The sequence below is a fragment of the Scyliorhinus torazame genome, chromosome 17 (assembly GCF_047496885.1).
Source record: "Scyliorhinus torazame isolate Kashiwa2021f chromosome 17, sScyTor2.1, whole genome shotgun sequence".
Lineage (NCBI taxonomy): Eukaryota > Metazoa > Chordata > Chondrichthyes > Carcharhiniformes > Scyliorhinidae > Scyliorhinus > Scyliorhinus torazame.
The window spans coordinates 181,717,434-181,732,769 of record NC_092723.1 but is presented as its reverse complement, the minus strand read 5'-3'; the positions used below and the strand labels follow the sequence as shown (position 1 = coordinate 181,732,769).

Below are 15,336 nucleotides of genomic sequence, written 5' to 3'. Positions count from 1 at the left end.
ATCTATTTCTTTAAAATTTTAAATGGCTTCTATTCTCTACTTCAGTCAAAAGTCCTTGCTGTAGGAACTTAACCCCACAGAATTAGCTGGCTGCAATGCTTCCTCTGTAGATTATGGTCGTTTTAATAAAAGCCTAGTGAAGCAACAGCCTTAAGCCAATTTTGTGGAGTTGGAAACTGCAGGAAATTAAGCAGAACAACAAATGTAGACAGTTTCCAGCAATTATCTGATTGCTGCTTCTGTATTTGCTGTCATGTACGTAATTAACAGCTGAGTCTTGAAAGCAGAAACAAATCGTATTAAATTGCAATTCAGGTTTGAACAATGATTTACTCGCATAGTTTGTAAAGAACATTATATTTCAATCAACTCCTTGATTTGTTCTGCCATTACTTCGTATTTGCACTGATTTATTTAAACAAGCGTTGAAATTTGTGATTCTTATCGGGGAGGGGAACTTAAATTGATCAGAAAATCCCGTGAAATAAAATATTTAAATATGTGATAGACAGGAATGATTTCAAGCCTGCAGTCTTATCTCCCAATTCTAATTACTACCATAAATCACTTTAGCCTCACTCTCGAGTACTTATTTTAATCCACATTGCCTTGTTATCATTCCCAGGTATCAGTTTCTCTAAATAATTGAACAGTATGGCAAAGAAGTGAAAGGCAGACGCATTGTAATCTTGGTTGCAATAAATGTTAAACTGATATGCAGGCAAAGAGGCCACTGTTCAGAAGGCTCATTTGCAACAACTTCAACGTGACAAAACATCCCAAACAGGAGGCCAGAATTTGACATCAAGCCGCTTAAAGAGATAGTGGGGCTAATGAAGGTAGATTTTAATAGGCATCCTAAAAGGAGCAGAAACAGGAAGGGAGGCAAAGATTTAATCTTTTAATCTTTTTTAAAAATCTTTATTATTGTCACAAGTAGGCTTACGTTAACACTGCAATGAAGGTACTGTGAATAATGGGAAAGAGGGAGGCATGGGGGTGCTGGTTGAGGTGGGAAATAGTTAGTGGGAAAGGGGGATTGAGAAATTGAGTATGTAAACCATGTTGCCTGGGGTTTGTTGTTAGTTGATTGGGTGTTATTTGCTTTGTTGTTTTTTCCGCTTGAAAATTGTTAAAATTATTTTCCCAAAAAAATGAAGTTACTGTGAAAATCCCCTAGTCGCCACACTCCGGCGCCTCTTCGGGTACACGGAGGGAGGATTCAGAATGTCCAATTCACCTAACAAGCACGTCTTTCGAGAGCGAGTTCTAGAGTTCAGGGCGTTGGCAGCTGAAGCCTTGACTGCCAATTGGGGAGTGATTCAAATCAGCTTTGTGCAAGAGGCCAGAGTTGAAGGAGATGAGATAACTTGAAGGACTTTGTGGTCGGAGGAGCAGGTTACAGAGTTGGGGAGGGGTGAGGCCAGGGAGGGATTTGAAAACAAGAATGAGCAAATCAAAGCATTTCTTAGCCGGGAGCCAATATAGGTCAAAGAGTGCAGTGCTGGGAGGTAAACATGACTCGATGTGAGTGAGGACGCCAGTCGCAGAATTGTGGATGATCTCAAGTGTACAGAGGGTAGAAGGTGGGAGCTAGCCAGGAGGGTGTTGGAATAACTGAGTCTGAGGGTTTCAGCAGCAGATAGGTTGTCTTGGATAACGTGGCTATGTGTCCGGAAGTTTATCCGGGAGTCAAATGTGACATCAAGGTTGCAAACAATTAGGTTCAGTTTCCGAGTGTTGCCGGGGCAGGGATAGGGTCAGCCGCTAAGGGATGGAATTTGTGGCGGGCAATTTGTCATGGATGTCGTGTCAAAGTGTTGTATCTGCTCCGGTATAATTGCCAGCGATGATGCAGTTTGCTGATTCTTTCCCACAGCACACAGATTTTATATTCCCAATCCCATTGTTGGGGCCACTGTGTTTTAAACAGAGCAAAACACTGAGCAAATCTCCTATCCTTTACTTTAAAGAGGCGCTAGTCACATTGTGACATTAGTCACATTGCTTCTAAAGTGCTCCTGGTCCACAATTTCCATGGCCACCTCTGGTCATGGAGACAGGTCGTGGATCGATGGTGTCTCCCATGTATGGTGTGTCAACTTGTCTTATAAGAAAAAAAGGTAGACTCCTCTGCCTTTGGGAAAAGATGTTGACTATAGTTGAAGAAATTATAAGTCAGCACTTCGAGTTTTCGCCAAAGGTCCTTTATTTAACACAAAGTTTGTGGGGGGATTAGAGAGACCACAGTCATTCCAAATGTCCCCGCTTTACAAAAGTAAGGCAAGCAATTTATATGTTACAGTAAGCAATATCTAGGACAAAAGGCATTCTTTAGATTAGCAAAAAGACAGAAAAGTGAGCAGGCCGGAGTTAGAGTTTAATAACCAGGCCTTGAGTTCCTCGCCTAAGAAAAATAATAATTGGCGGCTGTCAGCAAAACAATGTGCAGCTGTACGCTGGTTTACCTTGTATGACCTTCTGACTGTTTCATACAGAACTTCTTGACTAAAAATAAGGCTAAATATCCATCATGCTTTGCCAAGTACCTATTTCCATGAAATATAGTCAAGCAGCTGGTTAAAATGAATACAGGGTATTAAGGCAGCTAATCCGCCAACTAAAGTCCCTTCTACAACTACCTTATCTATGCCCCTCATTATTTTATAGACCTCTATAAGATCACCCCTAAGCCTCCTTGTGTTTGTGCGTACCTGTGAACGTTTACGGGATGTGTGGGTCAATGGTGAGTTTTTGAAGGGTGGCACAGGTTTAGGGACGCAATTGGGACACAGAGTGTGCCAGTAGCAACAGAAGATGGTTCAATGGAATGTGTTGATGTGACTGCATGGAAGTGGTGGAGAGCAATAGAGACATAGAGTCATAGATGTTTACAGCATGGAAACAGGCCCTTTGGCCCAGCTTGTCCATGCTGCCCAGTTTCTATCACTAAGCTAGTCCCACTTGCCCGCATTTGGCCCTTATTCCTCTATACCCACCCTGCCCATGTAACTATCTAACTGTTTTTTACAGGTCAAAAATTGTATCTGCCTCTACCACTGCCTCTGGCAGCTAATTCCAGATGCTCCCCACCCTCTGTGTGAAGAAATTTCCCCTCTGGTCTTTTTTGTATCTCTCACCTTAAACCTATGCCCTTTAGTTCTGGACTCCTCTACCTTTGGGAAACGATGTCGACTATCTACCTTATCTATGCCCCTCATTATTTTATAGACTTCTTTAAGATCACCCCTAAGCCTCCTACGCTCCAGGGAAAAAAAGTCCCAGCCTATCCAGCCTCTCCTTATAACTCAGACCATCAAGTCCCGGTCGCATCCTTGTAAATCTCTTCTGCACTCTTTCTAGTTTAACACTATCCATCCTTTAATAGAGGGTGTTTTCCCAGTGTACACATAGTGTATGGGGTGTAACACAGATGTGAGTTGGGAGTCTTCCCTGCTCAGATCATAGAATCTCGACGTGCAGAAGGAGGCCATTCAGCCCATTGAGTCTCCACCAACCCGCCAAAGGAGCACCCTATCTTGGCCCACTCCCTATCCTATCCCCGTAACCCCACCTAACCTGCACACTAGGGGCAATTTAGCACGGCCAATCCATCTAACCTGCACATCTTTGGACTGTGGGGGGAAACCAGAGCACCCGGAGGAAACCCATGCAGACACGGGGAGAACGTGCAGACTCCGCACAGACAGTGACCCGAGGCCGGAATCGAACCCGGGTCCCTGATCATGACACTTCTTTCAAAACTGCGGCCAGATCCTAGATTCGATGCTTCTCGCATTGATCTGTTGGGTCAGTTCTGTTCGCTGGTGCCAAGCAACTTGCTGGTTACTAAGTTCCTGTGTAATTACGAGTACAGCATCAACATTCTCGGTCCACTCCCCCACTATGGATTGTTGGAATGTAGAAACAGATACAAAATGTCAAGTGTTAACAAATTCAGTTTTAAAAATTTGACAGGTAATTTTACAGGAAAACATTTATGACCTCTCTCCCCCCCCCCCCCCCCCCCCTCTTGGGGGCCAAGGGCTATGCTCTATACGACCGCCCACCCCCCTCCTCCCACCCCACACACACACCTCAGGCTATGAAGTCCTAGTAATTGAGGGGAACCTCCCAGCGTGAAAACCCCAACCTGGGTGTAAATCAAGGATGGTGGCTCTTGAAGGGATAGGAAGACCTTTTCAATGCGCTTCTGAATGTATTGAAATGGTGTGTGTAAGAGATTGAGACAAGTTACACAATAAATTTCGCCACATGCATTGATTGGGTGCAATGTTGAGATTGTCAATTCAGTTAGCTACATTCAGAAGTCAATTTCGCCATTTGAAAGTGCAATTAAAGATCACTCATTCAAAATTAAAACATTAAATAGCAGAAACATCGAGGGCGAGATACACAACAGTGGGAGGGGAAAGGGGGTCCCGCTCGATTAGTTCTTACCTCTTCCTCTTCCATCTTTTGGAAACAGCAATTGAAGAATCAATTTCTTCCAACGAAACTGGGCCCCCGAGTGAAGATTTGGATCTATTGGGTCAGGGAGACGCGGGACAGTGGGCGCTTTGTTCGCTCACAGAAAGTTGTGACACTGGCGGGAGAAGTGGAACACTGCAGCCTCCAACTCTTTCCCAATGCAACTTTTATCCAACTTCCTGATCGCCACAATGTCATTGTCACAACATCAGCTCACATCGTCTCGTGAGTAGTTTTTTTTTTCTCTAACTGGAGGAGCTCTCTGATTTGTGTGTTTTTTTAAAGTTAGCCCCGGTGTGTTCCACAAAGTTGTGGTCTGCACCCCCCAAGGTTGTCCCTGTGTCGGAATCCCAGCCCCTGCTGTGTATAACATCCGGGCACGCAGTTACTGTTTGTTACTGCTTTCTTGTTGCTAGGTTCTCCAGGATGTTACACATTCATACCTCGTCCTTCTTCTCAAGAGGTGATCCCCGACCCTGGGTGGCAGCATCCCTTTGCAAATGGTAATCGGGGACCCGCCATCTAAAATATCAAACGTTATAAATGCGAACAGTCTGGACGCCATTCATGTAAAAGTGTGTTTTAAGAAAGCAGTGAGCTGGGTGTCACCCTCTTGCTCATTGCGCAGCGCCCATTCTCAGTGTGATGTGTGCCACCCTCCCCCGAGCAGGCACCAAGCCAAGACATTATTTCCCTGGATCATTTGAAAGACTCTGCAGAACCGCCCCCCCAAATCACCTTTCCAAAGAACTTAGATCAGTTGAAGCCACATGTGTCCAAAATAAATGCTATTCACTTACATGCTCCTCCTGGCATAAGTGATGCAGCCAATATATTAGCAGCACACTTTTTTCTTCATTGAAATAAGATAATTTGGGGCGGCATGATGGCGCAGTGCTTAGCACTGCTGCCTCGCGGCGCCGAGGACCCGGATTCGATCCGGGCCCCGGGGGGGGCACTGTCCGTGCGGAGTTGATGGGAGCCATGATGTGGAGATGCCGGCGTTGGACTGGGGTGAGCACAGTAAGAAGTCTTACAACACCAGGTTAAAGTCCAACAGGTTGGTTTCCAACACTAGCTTTCGGAGCGCTGCTCCTTCACTGCATTCACCTGAGGAAGGAGCAGCGCTCCGAAAGCTAGTGTTTGAAACCAACCTGTTGGACTTTAACCTGGTGTTGTGAGACTTCTTACTGTGCGGAGTTTGCACGTCCTCCCTGTGTCTGCGCGGGTCTCACCCTCACAACCCAAAGAAGTGCAGGGTAGGTGGATTGACCACGCTAAATTGCCCCTTAATTGGAAACATTTTTTAAAAAGACAATAGTCTGCATAAAATGTGTGATCGATGACATTTGGGCAGGCATCTGATCGGGCAGGTTTTTAAACTTCATTTAATTTTAAGGAAAACACACAAGTGTCATCAGTGAAAAATCAATTGCCTGCCACAGGAACAAAACAGCTCTTTTCAAAGTGGCCAATGACATCCTCCGTGATATGGCAAAAGTGAACTTTTCCTCCTTGTCCTCCCGGAGTTGGCTTCAGCCTTTGACACGGGTGGCCACACCGTCCACCTCCAATGCCTTTCCACTATTGCTCAGCTGGTTCCATTCTTACATGTGAAGTCAAGGTCAGAGATTCAACTGGAAGGGACTTCCCCTCCTGCTTCCCCACCATTATCCCTGGTGATGTCCAAGGATCTGTCATTGGCCCCTTTATTCCACATGGACGTCAATGACGTTCAACTCAGCCTCGTCGGGTGCTTTCAGGGGTGTGGGTCGGGGAGGGCAAGGTGTCAGAGATTTATAGAGAGATGAGGGAAGAGGGGGAGGAGTCGGTGGGCGAACTAAAAGGAAAGTGGGAAGAAGAACTAGGGGAGGAGATAGAGGAGGGTATGTGGGCTGATGCCCTAAGCAGGGTAAATTCCTCTACCTCATGCACCAGGCTTAGCCTGATTCAATTTAAGGTGCTACATAGAGCACACATAATGGGGGCAAGATTGAGCAGGTTCTTTGGAGTGGAGGACAAATGTGGGAGGTGTGGCGGGAGCCCGGCAAACCACGCACATATGTTTTGGGCGTGCCCGGCACTGGAAGGGTATTGGAAGGGAGTGACGGGAGTGATTTCGCAGGTGGTGAAGGCCCGGGTCAAACCAGGCTGGGGGTTAGCTCTATTTGGAGTTGCGGAAGAGCCGGGAGTGCAGGAGGCGAAAGAGGCCGACGTTGTGGCCTTTGCGTCCCTAGTAGCCCGGCGCAGGATCCTACTCATGTGGAAGGAGGCGAAACCCCCCGGACTGGAGGCCTGGGTAAATGATATGGCGGGGTTCATTAAACTGGAGCAGATAAAGTTTGCCCTGAGAGGATCGGCTCAAGGGTTCACCAGGCGGTGGCAGCCATTTCTCGACTACCTAGGGGAACGTTAGAGGGAAGACAGATGACCAGCAGCAGCAACCCAGGGGGAAGGGGGGAGGGGAGGGGGGAGCGGGGGGTGTTTAGTTTAGTTTAGGTGAAAGATAAAGGGGTTTTGTTACTTGTGTATTGTTAAAAATTTCTGTATTGTTATTGTTGCGTTTGCTTTGTAAGAGCGGAAAAATTGTTGTTTGGGAAAAAAATTTCAATAAAACATATTTTTTTAAAAACTCAGCCTCGTCGCCACTTGTCCCAACACCTCCACTGGCAGAGGTTTCCTCCAACAAAATATTGGGAAGACTGAAACTATTATCGGGCAGCACGGTAGCATTGTGGATGGCACAATTGCTTCACAGCTCCAGGGTCCCAGGTTCGATTCCGGCTTGGGTCACTGTCTGTGCGGAGTCTGCACATCCTCCCCGTGTGTGCGTGGGTTTCCTCCGGGTGCTCCGGTTTCCTCCCACAGTCCAAAGATGTGCAGGTTAGGTGGATTGGCCATGATAAATTGCCCTTAGTGTCCAAAATTGCCCTTAGTGTTGGGTGGGGTTACTGGGTTATGGGGATAGGGTGGAGGTGTTGACCATGGGTAGGGTGCTCTTTTCAAGAGCCGATGCAGACTCGATGGGCCGAATGCCCCCCTTCTGCACTGTAAATTCTATGATAATTATCGTTGGCGCCTGCAACAAACTTTGCCCACCCCAGCCCCCTCTCTGGCACCTGTCTGAGTTCACAACATTGCTGTCATATTTACCCCCAAGTTGAGTTTCTGGCTGCACATCCACGCTACCACTCAGACCACCATATCCATCTCTGCAACACCGCCCAACTCTGCCCATCTTAGTACATCTGCTGCTGAAACTCTCACCCATACCTTCGTTGCCACTAGACTTGACTTACTCCAACACACTCCTGGCCGGCTTCCCATGTTCGACCCTCTGTAAGCTTCAAATAGTCCTAAACGCTGCTTTGTGTGTCCTAATTTGCATCAAGTCCATTTCACCCATGCCCCTGTGTTTCCTGCTACATGGGCTCCCTTTGAAACAATGCTCCGATTTCAGAATTCTCATTGTTGTTTTCAAATCCTTCCAAGGCCTTACCCCTCCCTATCTCCGTGATCTCCTCCAGCCCTACAACCCTCCACGTTATCTGTGCTCCAACTCTGGCCTTTTGGGCATCCCCAATTGCAATCTTTGTTTTGGGCGATTCTGAACTGATAAATGTTTTGGAAATGAGCTGGCAAGAAGTTCAGTCATCAAACTACTTTAATGAGATAAAATCAGAACAAGTTTATTAAGTTTTCAGGTAACCTACAGCAATAAACTCAGGCAGTGATTTACAGTCTGACATGGGCTCTTTATCCCAGTGTTATGACTTGACAGCAAGTACATGATGATTCTTTTTTTAATTGCAGTTTTCAGGCTTCCGGTTCTTCTCTCTTTCCCTCTCCCTTCTTTGTCTCTTGACTTTTCATGTCGTTTTTCCAGATTTCTCCACCACACAAAGATAAAGTCAGGGTCTCTTTTATCCTGGTTCTTATCCAACTAACCCTTCCTTCACTTCAATCATCTTCAGCCCAGTGTTCCTTAACCAACCAGGTGTCCTTGATGTGATGAGCATGGCACCATTGCATAATGTTTGTCATGTCCATCTTTGTACCTATCTCGAGGCTCCAAAGCCTCACCTTGAGAGGCTTAAACATTCCGATCCTGTGTTTTTACAAGCGCAAGAAATATCCAAGTACAAGGTCTCGACTCTTTGCTGCAAGCAAGTTCTTATTTATAAAACAATATAATTTCACATGGTCTCACTACCTGTGCATTTGTTCTATACTGTGCCTTATTTGTAACTTTTCCCACTTTACTATACTACCAAGATAAGTTCCTATAAAAAACGTAGAACAAAACATAGAACATAGACCATACAGTGCAGAAGGAGGTCATTCGGCCAATCGAGTCTGCACCGACCCACTTAAGCCCTCACTTCCACCCTATCCCCATAACCCAATAACCCCTCTGAACCTTTTTGGACATTAAGGGCAATTTAGCATGGCCAATCCACCTAACCTGCACGTCTTTGGACTGTGGGAGGAAACCGGAGCGCCCGGAGGAAACCCACGCAGACACGGGGAGAACGTGCAGACTCCGCACAGACAGTGACCCAGCGAGTAATCGAGCCTGGGACCCTGGCGCTGTGAAGCCACAGTGCGAGCCACGTGTGCTACCGTGTTACCCAAAAAGTTAGACTTTAATAATCCCTGGATAGCATTATTCTGGTTAGTAACCTAATCATTTTACGAATTGCTGCACTGTGCTTTTAGTTATCAAGGCTCTAAGCTCTGGAATTTCCTTCCTAAACTTCTCCCACTCTCCTCCTTTCTTTCCTCCATTAAGTTGCTCCTTAAATCCTACCCCTTTAGCCTCCTGGGCTTCTGCCTTAACACCTCGGGTGACTGTGTCAAATTATGTTTGATAATTCTCCATTGCAGCATCTTGGGGTGCTTTAAATCCACACTGCTGTTGTAAACTAAACTGTAGAATCAGGAAGCAAGGGCACCGGTTTACACAAGCAAACGACAATTTTGGGACTGATATCAGGAAATTCTTCGCCGCACAGAGTGATCATAAGAACGAACACAGACAGGGGTCGGCCATTCAGCCCCCCAAGCTTGTACTGCTGTTCAACTAGATCATGGCTGATCTTACCCCAGTTCCATTTCCCACCTTGGTTCCATAATCTGCAATACACTTGTCTAACAAAAACTAGCAATCTCATTTTTGAAATTTTCGCTTGAGCCAGCATTCCTATCCTGTGGGAAATGAGATCCAAATTTGGAATACATTTTGCGTGAAGAAGTACTTCCAAATTTCACTCCTAGCTCTCTAAGCTCTAATTTCAACCTTGTATCCTTTTGCTTTTGATACCCTCTTCAGAGGAAATAATTTCTCCACATCAACCCTAACGAATCACTTTATCATTTTAAACAACTCAATTAGAACACCACACAACTGTATACATTCAAGGCAATGCAATCCATGTTTCTGCAAATTGTCTTCACAATTTAATCCTTTAACCTCTGTATCATTCGACTGAATCTGCACTCCACCACTTCAAGGGCAATATATCCTCTAGTGGGGAAATGAGCGTGAGAATCCCCAATGGGGGAAATGAGAGTGAGAATCCTCAATGGGGGAAATGAGAGTGAGAATCCTCAATGGGGGAAATGAGAGTGAGAATCCACAAGTGGGAGGAAACGGGGGGAGGGGGGGAAGATGAGTGAGAATTCACAGACAATCCCCTCTGTGGCCTCTGTGTTCTGGGCCGGAAAGTGTCTCCTTGGTTTTAAAGAGGCAGCGAAGAGGCAAAATGGAAACATGACCTGAGGCGATGATCCTGCAGATCCCCCTCCCCAGATCCTGCCCCCCACTCTCCATATCCTGTTCCCCATCCCCCCAGATCCTGCCCCCCCCCTCCAGAGCCTGTTCCCCCTCCCCCCAGATCCTGCCCCCCCTCCAGATCCTGTTCCCCCTCCCCCCAGATCCTGCCCCCCCCTCCAGATCCTGTTCCCCTCCCCCAGATCCTGCCCCCCCTCCAGATCCTGTTCCCCCTCCCCCCAGATCCTGCCGCCCTCCAGATCCTGTTCCCCCTCCCCCCAGATCCTGCCCCCCTCCAGATCCTGTTCCCCCTCCCCCCAGATCCTGCCCCCCTCCAGATCCTGTTCCCCCTCCCCCCCAGATCCTGCCCCCCCTCCAGATCCTGTTCCCCCTCCCCCCAGATCCTGCCCCCCCGCCCCCCCCCCCGGACGAGGCGCCGCAGTTTCCGGGACGGGGCGGCTTTCCGAGTTCGCTGCCGGCCCGGGAGAGCGGACCCCCCCGGGAGGGACGGACGGCAGCTCCCCGCGGGGGAGGAGCAGGAGGCCGCCGGCTGCAGGAAGGAGGTGAGTTCGGTGCGGGAGGCCCCGGTTGCTAGGGGGGGAGGCCCGGACCCGGTTGCTAGGGGGGGAGGCCCGGACCCGGTTGCTAGGGGGGGAGGCCCGGACCCGGTTGCTAGGGGGGAGGCCCGGACCCGGTTGCTAGGGGGGAGGCCCGGGGATAATGGCAGCTGCACCCCCCCCCCCCCCCCAATGAGAACCACAACCAGCTCTCCTTGGGCTCCCACCACCGTCTGTGTAATCCGGGGGGGGGGGGGTGGGGTGGACCAGCTCCCTGCCCCCCAACAATGTCCAAACTGTTGGTCACCATCAACCCCAACTACCAGGACCGTGACCGGGACTCTCCACCCACCACCCTCACCCTGGCATGCTTTGCAGAGGCATCCCGCTGCTGGCGGAATCTTCCGGTCCCTCCGGCATCAACGGCTTGACGCCCTCCGCACCCGGGGAACCCGCGGCGGGTGAGCGGGGTTGGGAGGGGGAGGGTGCTCATCGTCGGCGGGACCGGAAGACCCTGCTGGTGGGACGGGAAGACCAAGCCGGCGGGACCGGAAGACCAAGCCGGCAGGACCGGAAGACCCTGCCGGCGGGACTGGCTGGAAAACTTTGGCCCATCTGTTTTCCAGCATCAGTAACCTTTCTCCCCAAGGACATCCCGCAATGGAGCAAGCCGCCAATGGAAATAGTCGCTGCCCCATCACTGGAAACCTTCAACATCCATCTTTAGATTATTTCCATTTACAAGTTTTTGGTTATCATGACTGCCAAATCAGCAAGGCCATGCCTGGTTCAGCTCACGCCATTCACATAAATGTGGGTGAAATATGGATGTTAGTCTGTGATGTTGGCATAACCAAAGTGTGGTGAACGTATTGTACTAACCATTCACCACTGTATTACACTGTATCACGCTGTTGCCCATGTGGGCTCCACCTACGAACCATTGTATGATATTACACAGAATGTATCATGTTGGTGCCCTTGTGGGCTCCGCCCCCTTGAGGGGAGGTATAAAATGCCCTGTAGGCGGCCCTCACTAGCAGAGCAGTCGCAGGCAGGCACTGTTCTAGTCGATTAAAGCCACTGTTCACTTCAGCTCTCTGTCCCGCGTGAATTGATGGTCGCATCAATTTAATCGACTGCATCGCCACAATGGAATCGGCCCTCAAACCTGACCGACTGGAACTCGACCCACAGGCCGTGGAAGCCAAAGGGATTTTTTCACACTGATCCGATGTTTCGAGGCCTACCTCGCCGCCTCCTCCTCGCCTTCCGTCACCGACGATCAGAAGCTGACCTCCTCCACGCTCGGGTGAGCCATCGAATCTCTGTACAACTCGAGGAAGCCTCACATACGCGGACGCCCTCTCGATGCTGAAGCGCCTATATGTAAGGCCGGTGAACGAGGTGTACGCGCGGCATCTCCTCGCCACCAACGCCCCGGGGAATCGCTGGAGGAGTACCTACGCGACCTCAAAGTCCTTGCACGAAGCTGCAACTACCAGGCCGTCCCGGCCTCTCAGCATATGGAACTCGCCGTCCGGGATGCCTACATGGCTGGAGTCAGGTCCAACTACGCCAGACAGCGCCTGCTCGAGAAAGGCGCCCTTGACCTAGAAGAGACAGTAAAACTGGCCACCTCCCCAGAAGTAGCGTTCCAAAGCCTCTACGCGTTCCCGTCTGGTCACGCGACCCCCTCGTGGACCCCCGACCAGAGAGTACCCCAGGCCTGTGCCACGCGGCTGCCCGCCCAACCCGGGGGGCTACCCTGCTATTTCTGCGGCCAGCACCAGCACCCCAGGCAGCGCTGCCCGGCTTGGAACGGGAACTGCAGCGACTGCGGCGAAAAAGGGACACTTCGCCAAAGTTTGCCTGGCCAGGTCCAAATCCTCCAAGTCACAGGCCTGATTCTCAGACTCACAGGCCTGCAGACCTCGCAGTGTGGCTGCGTGCCTGCCGGCTCCGCCCCCTCTGGACGCGTCACCTGCCTCGTGTTGTCCGTGGGGGCAGCCATCTTCAACCCCGCACACCATGTGCGACTCACGGGGGCCGCCATCTGGGCCACCGTCTCCCACGCGCCCGCCACGTGCGACTCATTGGGGCCGCCATCTTGGATGCCATCTTCCTCGCCGCGCGACATGTGCGACTGATGGGGGCCGCCATCTTGCCCGCCATCTGCAACGCCGCTCGACATGTGCGATCGATGGGAGCAGCCATCTTGGGACCACCCCATCACCTCCGACCACGCCGGCTACCTGCAACTCGGCACGGTCACCCTCGACCAGTCACACCCAAAACACCTCCGGAACTCCATGATGACTGTCCGGGTCAATTGACACGAAACACCTTGCCTGTTTGACTCCGGGAGCTCGGAGAGCTTCATTCACCCAGACACGGTAAGGCCATGTTCGCTCCAAATCTTCCCCGCACTTCAAACAATCTACCTCGCAAACCTTGCAATACAGGGTGCCGAGTACGCCAACTTTAAACTATATGTACTCCCCAATCTCTGCGCTGCTCTCCTGTTGGGACTGGATTTCCAGTGCAACCTCAGGAGCCTAACCCTGAAGTTCGGTGGGCCCCTACCCCCACTCACCATATGTAGCCTCGCGACCCTGAAGGTCGACCCTCCCCCGCTCTTCGCAAATCTGACCTCTGCCACCCGGGGGTCACCCGGCTTCTCCACTACATCAAGGCCCACAACCTGCCCTACTCCACTGAGGAGGTCAGAGCCATGACCAGGGACTGCCAAATCTGCGCGGAGTGCAAGCCGCACTTCTATTGACCGGATAAGGCCCACCTGGTGAAGGCATCCCGGCCCTTTGAGCGCCTCAGTATCGACTTCAAAGGGCCCCTCCCCTCTACCAACCGCAAAGCGTATTTCCTAAACGTCGTTGACGGGTTCTCCCGCTTCCCCATTGCAATCCCCTGCCCCGACATGACCGCGGCCACTATCATTAAGGCCCTGCATAGTATTTTACCTTGTTCAGTTTCCCCACTTACGTCCACAGTGACCGGGGCTCCTCGTTTCAGAGCGACGAACTGCGTCAGTACCTGCTCGGTAAGAGCATTGCCTCGAGCAGGACTACCAGTTACAACCCCCGGGGAAACGGACAGGTGGAGAGGGAGAACGCAACGGTCTGGAAGACCGTCCTCCTGGCCCTACGGTCTAGGAATCTCCCAGTTTCCCACTGGCAGGAGGTCCTCCCCGACGTGCTCCATTCCATTAGGTCCCTCCTTTGCACGGCCATGAACGAGACCCCTCATGACCGCCTGTTTGTTTTTCCCAGGAAATCCACCTCGTGGGTCTCGCTTCCATCCTGGCTGAAGACACCGGGGCCCGTCCTACGCAAACACGTAAGGAGCCATAAGTCCGACCCCCTGGTCGAGAGGGTCCAGCTCCTACACTCCAACCCCCAGTACGCATAGGTAGAACACCCCGACGGCCGACAGGATACGGTTTCCCTCCGGGACCTGGCACCCGCAGGTTCCACCACCTACCCCTCCCCTCCCCCCAACCTACGCTGACCAGCGCCCCCACCCCTACATGGCCTCCACACCCCCTCCTATACTCCCTTCCCCCTTCACCTAACCACAGGAACGAAGCTCCAGAAGACACGTTCCCGGAGTCCATGTCTGTGCCCGCACCGACGACTTCACCACCCATGCCCGCACCAATCAGTTCGACACCCGGGCCAGCTGCGATACCAGAGCTCAGGCGATCGCAGCGCACGATCAGGGCGCCGGACAGACTGAACCTGTGAACCCTTCACCCCCGCCGGACTTCATTTTTTTAACGGGGTGAATGTGGTGAACGTATTGTACCAACCATTCACCACTGTTTTACACCGTATCACGCTGTTGCCCATGTGGGCTCCACCTATGGACCATTATACGATATTACACAGAATGTATCATGTTGGTGCCCTTGTGGGCTCTGCCCCATTGAGGGGAGGTATAAAGAGCAGCTGCCCTGTAGACGGCCCTCACTAGCAGAGCAGGCGCAGGCAGGCACTGTTCTAGTCGATTAAAGCCACTGTTCACTTCAGCTCTCTGTCTCGCGTGAATTGATGGTCACATCACAAAGCAGAATAAGTTTATCCTTTACATAAGCAGTACTCCCTACCTGCCTGCTCTTTTGCAACATTCTTTTAGCACCCTCTCCAGTCACCTTCCTAACTTATTCCTAAATATTGACAGGTCCCGGCTTCAACGACTAACTCTTATAGTTTGCACGGTGGCACAGTGGCTAGCTCTGCTGGCTAACAGCTCCTGGACCTGGTTCAATTTCACAGTAACTTCATTGGAACTTACTTGTGACAATAAGCTATTATTATTATGATTATTAATAATCCATCATCGACTGACTGTGTGGAGTTTGCACTTTCTTCCCGTGTGTGCGTGGGTTTCCTCCGGGTGCTCCAGTTTCCTCTCACAGTCCAAAGATGTGCGGGTCAGGTAGATTGGCCATGATAAATTGCACGGTTAGGTGGCGTTACTGGGTTACGGGGATAG

At 50.5% G+C, this 15,336-nt stretch overlaps 2 protein-coding genes across 4 annotated transcripts in view; one reads left to right on the top strand and one right to left on the bottom strand.

Moving 5' to 3' along the window:
- Positions 1–4,614, bottom strand: part of dnah3 (dynein axonemal heavy chain 3) — a 194,462-nt gene extending 189,848 nt beyond the window's left edge. For both annotated transcript variants that reach the window (XM_072481778.1, XM_072481779.1), the window contains exon 1: positions 4,462–4,614. In XM_072481778.1, coding sequence (XP_072337879.1) covers positions 4,462–4,476 — 15 coding nt within the window. In that variant the 5' untranslated portion in view covers positions 4,477–4,614. The remainder of the gene's footprint in view (positions 1–4,461) is intronic.
- Positions 4,615–4,620: 6 nt separating this feature from the next.
- Positions 4,621–15,336, top strand: part of LOC140394481 (lipid droplet assembly factor 1-A-like) — a 34,040-nt gene continuing 23,324 nt past the window's right edge. The window contains exon 1 of one of the 2 annotated variants that reach the window (XM_072481782.1): positions 4,621–4,716. The gene's annotated coding sequence lies outside the window, so the exon portion shown is untranslated. Of the gene's footprint in view, positions 4,717–10,658; positions 10,828–15,336 lie in introns of those variants that run through there. The other variant, XM_072481780.1, reaches the window with a different exon arrangement.